The sequence below is a fragment of the Capsicum annuum genome, chromosome 8 (assembly GCF_002878395.1).
Source record: "Capsicum annuum cultivar UCD-10X-F1 chromosome 8, UCD10Xv1.1, whole genome shotgun sequence".
Taxonomy (NCBI): domain Eukaryota; kingdom Viridiplantae; phylum Streptophyta; class Magnoliopsida; order Solanales; family Solanaceae; genus Capsicum; species Capsicum annuum.
The window spans coordinates 172582070-172588037 of record NC_061118.1 but is presented as its reverse complement, the minus strand read 5'-3'; the positions used below and the strand labels follow the sequence as shown (position 1 = coordinate 172588037).

Genomic DNA, 5968 nt, shown 5'->3' with positions numbered 1-5968 from the left:
TTTCAAGGTGAATGTGAGTCTCAGAGCGGGGCATAGTAAAAATATTTTGGTGTATAAGTAAAAACGTAGAATCATAGGGCGTAAGTTCTAGAATTTTACGCGTAAGTTTTGAATGTAAAAGTGTAAGTCCCAAGTATAAAAATGTAGGTCCGAACATTGAATTTAATTTTTATTATTTTAAAACATTTTTATTCTAAATATATATTTTATTATTAATATAATGATATATATACCTTATGTTATCATATGATAATGATTTTTTCTAAAATATGTAAATACAGAAAGCAGGTTTCATAGAAAATAACACAACCACAAATAATTTGTGAATTATTATGCTTGAAATTTGACAAAACAAAATTCTTCAAGTTACTAGTTTCAAAAAGAAATTGATAGGATAAAGAGTCCAAAGCACTATGTTCTTGAAGTAACGTTATTCATTATTTGACAATGATCTTACACTTTTTATCATTCCCCTTATTTGAAATATATATATATATATATATATATAATAAGTGTAATATTAGTTGATATTAGGAACGACTAGTAGATGTGGAGATGAATGTTCACTTTGATTTTAGAGATTATCTCGGTTATATCATTTTTTGTTTTGTTACTTTTCTTAAATAATAATTATAATATTTTTTTTAATATTATTAATTGGTGATTTATATGAATTTATTTGTAGAATCATTGAAAATTTAGCTTTTACTTATACTTTTAGTAATGAAATTATAAAAATAAAGATACATGAGATACGCGTCCTGTAGATCCATGAAAGTTATGCCTCATGTTTCGGGACTTAAACCTCATCTCATATTATGTAAAATGCATCGCCTCGCACCCTCGTCTTTTAAAACACTGATCAAAAGTGTCTTTGACTAACTTCAGAACGTAATTGTATATCTCCTTCCGCATGTACTTTCAAATATAATAAGTAGCAAAAAGATATTAAAAGTTTTGTGACAATTGATCATTTTGATACTACAAGAAATTGGTTGTTTTTCATTGGAAACAGTCTCTCAATCTTTATAAGATAGAAAATATATTGGGTAAACGTCATTCTCAAACATTATAGGTGAAATTATATTGGGTGTATTATTTTTATTGTTGTTGTAAGAATTTGGATGCTTCACAAAACTCTCCTATAAAATACATCACTTGAATGGATTTTAGATATACAAATTAATATAGCCTGCTGAATTCTCCTTCAAACCTTCTAGCAAAGGATGTCCCTTATTTTGTGTCTTGAATCACAGGTACCAAACCTTATCATCACGCTAGGTATAATTGCTATCAACTGCACAAACATTTGACGAAATCATAATTAACGTTCCGCAATTACTAATTTATGAAAAATATTAAAAATATTTATACTATCAGATCAATTGAATAAAATGGACAACGTATGTTAATCAGTGAGTATATTGCTTACCCAAGCAAGGCCGATGCAAAACATACTAAAACCAGGATAATTAAATGGTGCCCTCTCAGATAAGAAGAGATCTATAAAGATGTGAATTGAGTATGTTGTTAGTTTTGAAATTTAGATCAAATTAAAACGTACAATTAACTTATAAATATAATTGAACAACTTAATTAATTACCTGTCAAAGGACTATATATAAATGGAGATAGAATGTTGGCAAAGGAACTTATGCCAGAAATGCATCCTTGAGCAATTCCCTATAACCAGGTTGGGGAAAAAACAATGGAACATTCACTAATATATAACAAGTAAATATAAATCCTCTATTTAAAAAATGAATCATATATATATATATATTAATGTATTGTAGCAGGCAGGTTACTTAGTCTTTTTTTTTTTTTTTTTGTGGGGAATATGTATAGTTATCTGTAATTATCTTTTAATTAAATAACATATAATTCAGACAGTATGTATTATCAATGTCTAGAAGTTAAAACAGGTATATTACAATAATAAAATATGGCTAATGTAAGGTATACATGTTGATTACCTGTTCGTTTGGTCCAACTTGTTTTGAAACAATGCTTTGTAACTATTTATTGAATAAAACACTTAAATTAATATTACAATGATGATAATCAATCATCCAAAAAACAACAAATTGACAAGCTTTTTTTCTTTTGTTTTGAAGTAAGCAAGAGAAACTTACAGCTGGTTTTGCCAGGAAGAGAAACATAGGAAACAAAGCAACTACATAAGGAACCTAAAATATATATCATAAAAAATGTGAAAATTAAAGATGTATGTTGAATTGGGAAATATATAAGCTGATATTACCACTTATAAGTATAAAGTTCAAAGCTTTAATTAGCTTACCCAAGCTACCCATGCAATGCTATCTATTAGCATCTGCAGAATAGCAAGAGAAAAAAAAATTACAGTTAGTTGCGTACAATAAAAAGGTTTAAAGAAAGTATATCGAATTATCCTTCAATTCTATAATAGTTAGGATTGATTATTTAAATCCTTTATATCTGTTTTATTCTATGTGAACCCATTTCAAAATTTGTGTAATTTTTTTGTTCATGACACCACACATGGCGATAGCTCTAGTGCACCGGGATGCCTTTTTATTTTCTGTACATGGACAATTTAAAGAATTTTTGCAGTATTAGATTAGGTTGATCTACAACATGTAATAACTGATCTCCTTACACGAGACTTAAAAAATAATAAATTGTTATATCTAGTTATATTGTCCTAATAGTATACAACTTTACTATGTCATCAGTATGTATATATAGCTTACACTCTTTCGAGATATAAGATTAAGAAGAGAAAAAATGTGAAGTTACACAAAATAGTAGAAGGTACATACGTTGCTAAAACCAGCTATGAGTGCCAAGCAAAGTATTGTCTCCTCTCCAATTATAGGAGCCAACCTAGGCACTAAGATTAACTGTTCCGAAAATTTGACAAGGAAAAAGACAAGATTATTTTAAGAACAATTTAAAACTGATGAGTACATGCAATGAAATTAATAAAGTAAATTGTCAGATTAGAATCAATTTGAACATGTACTTGAGAAAATGTTGCTCCTCCGTAGCAAATAAGCATTAGCACAGCTAAATTGTCTTTGTTGTATCCAAATCGAGCCCTTAAGAAGTACTACAAAATAACACAAATAATAATGATGTGATGGTAAGGTTATTAATTAAATTCTCTAAGCAATTGACAATTTTAGAGAGCTAGAGATATGAGTACCAGAAATGGAGTTTGTATTCCACCCTCAGCAAGACCATACAAGAATGAAATAGCTGTTGCCAATAAAAGTGTGGTGCTGCAAAAATAAAAAATTAAATTAAATGAATCTGAGAAAAATGCACAAGTAAATCTGAATACTTTGTTAACCTTCGTGCTTCGCTAGTTCGCAATTTTTAAAGGAAACAAAAGAGAAGATAATGGCAATTTTCAATTATAAAATTTTAAAATGGCCATTTGTGAACCCTCCCCCCCGCCCGGTCCCCCCCTCTCTATTCTTACTTGGGAAAGAAGATTTTTTTTTTTTTCTTCCCATTTTTGGGTGAAATAAGTTCATGTACGCGTAGAGAGGTACAAAATACTACTTCCTCTGTTTCATAATAAATGAATTATTTTTGGCACAAAGATAAAAAAACATTAAAGACATAAATTTAACACAACTTTCTATTTTTACCCCAAAAAAATAAAAAGTTGACCCTCTAATACCTTTTCAAAAGTTAACTGGTTGTCAAATCATAAGGGTAAATTTGAAAAAAAAATTCAATGATTCACTTATTTTGAAACACCAATAAATATCCCCAACAATTTATTTATTCTGAAATGAAGGGAGTACTATTTTAAAAGATAGATATGGTCACGATTAAAAAGTTGTCTATTTCAACTTTTTTGAATCTATGGGTCCAAAGTTGGGAGACAATCTAGACATAAGCGAATTTATAGCTTACAACTGTTAGTTAAATGACTCATTCACCAACAATATCATGATAAGATACCAAAGGTAGGTTAAGTGGAATCATCATCACCAATGCATAATGAGTAAAGTACTTTTCTTGATAGGGTGACATCTTACCTACTCTTGAGCAAGCAAATAACATGGTAAAATGGTGGAATATTCTTAGGAGAGGAGTCACTTGTACATTCATTAGCGTTGTTGGCTAATAATATGGGTTGATTCACAGGATCCTCGTCTGTATTAATGTGACGATTTGAGTCCTCTAGGAATATCGTCATGTATATTGCGGCGGCTGATGAAGAAATGGACGATACCTTCGTACCAACAAATTTTATAACAAATTATAACAGAAACAAAGAGCAAAAATACTAATGAGAAATTAATCATAAGAAGATGATTTAGAGAAAAGTGGAGCAAACCAGAAATATTTGAGCAGTCGAGAGGAAACGAACAGCAAAGGTAGAGCATACAAATGCTGCAGAGCCTACGCCCGCCACAATTCCAATAGCAGAAGCACGCTTCCCTTCCGGCATGCAATCAGCCTGATTTAACATAAGCGAATCCAAAATTTAGAGTCTTGATAAAAATTTAAGTTAATAAAAAGTCATAATTGAGCTAAATTTAGGCTCAAATATTACCGCATAAGCAATGGGGAGACATTGAATTCCAGTGTCGCTGACCATGCCAGTCAGGGTCCTTACAACATAATAAGCATAGAAATAGTTTGTAGTCCTCCTATATGCCATTATTACTTTAAAAAAATGGAAAAAATTAATAGGTACTCAGTCTCATTTCCTTGATGTAATATTTTGATACTTGTTCCGATAATGGGTAGCTGTCGAAAATTTTCAAAATTCACCAGCACAGTAAAAAAGTCTAGAATTCCAACACTCAGGCAGTTGCATGGCAACAAGATAAGATTTACCTGAAGGAAAAATCAAGAGAGTGACAGGGATTGTGAGCAAAGCTTTCCTTCCATACACATCAGATAAATTTCCAATCAAAGGCATCAACAACATTGATCCCAATCCCACAATCTGCAATCATCTTCTAATTAAGTTTGGTTTCGCCGAGCACAACAGAATGAGGAGGAATTTGTATCATCTCAAATCCCTATTCTTAAGGAACGAGAAAAATCGAAATAATTCTACTCGAACAACAAGTCCTATAGTTTATAACTCTTCTTCTTTATATAGTAATTCAACATATTGCTCTTCATCCCCTATCGATCAGTTAATTAATAAGAAAATACTTAGAAGAATTGGCGTACTTACAGCCTGTTGGAAACCAGAAAGATAAATGGCAAGAGAGCACTTGTCTTGAGAAGGGCAAATTGCATCCATAGTGATATCAATAATTGCTGGATTCACCACCATTATAGCAAAATTTGAGAGAAACACTGTCACAAATAAGTGTTTCAAACTGCTAACCTCCTTATCCATTATGCTCTCTTTAAACTCTGCTTGATTTGCTCTGCTTCAAATGATCACCTTTCTATATATTGAATTGGTAGCTGTTGTACCTTCATATTTCAGCTAATAGTAACATTTTTAGACAGTAGTAGGTACTTCTTTTTTTTTAAAGACAAATTAAATTGGCCCAATGCCCATTTATCAGAAATAAAATTGTACATGACTAGTAGGTACATATTATTTGTGATTTTTTATTTCTTCATTTCTTGAATACTAGTTGACAATTTGCTTGTCCCTTTCGATGGGAAATTCAATTATTATGTCTAATTAGTTATTGGTAAGGTTGGTGAAAAAGATAATAGTAATGCATTAGCACAAGGTCAAAGGAAACAAGCCAATAAACCTTATCCCAATGACAATTATAGATAGTTGCACCAGCGGAATCAGAATTTTTATTTGAAAGTTTCAACGTATAAAGAAGTTCAGGTAATTCAACGTCTATATATAAAAATAAACTTTATATATATAATGTAATTTTCATATAATGATTGAAAGGAAATTTGAATAAATCATTTTCGCATGGTATCTTTAAGTATATACTACCAACCTCTAACACAGCTTGAAAGTATTATACAT

General features: G+C 30.5%; 1 protein-coding gene across 1 annotated transcript; it reads right to left on the bottom strand.

Moving 5' to 3' along the window:
- Window positions 1–998: 998 nt before the first annotated feature.
- On the bottom strand, window positions 999–5563 carry LOC107840597 (hippocampus abundant transcript-like protein 1). The gene is made up of 14 exons (XM_016684507.2): window positions 5195–5563; window positions 4846–4957; window positions 4559–4671; window positions 4340–4462; window positions 4038–4234; window positions 3191–3266; window positions 3008–3094; window positions 2805–2885; window positions 2303–2335; window positions 2136–2189; window positions 1977–2018; window positions 1605–1683; window positions 1433–1503; window positions 999–1297 (listed from the first exon to the last, which is right to left on the bottom strand). Exons 1-14 carry the CDS (start codon window positions 5360–5362, stop codon window positions 1217–1219), a joined length of 1317 nt encoding a protein of 438 aa, XP_016539993.1. The 5' UTR covers window positions 5363–5563; the 3' UTR covers window positions 999–1216.
- Window positions 5564–5968: the final 405 nt, after the last annotated feature.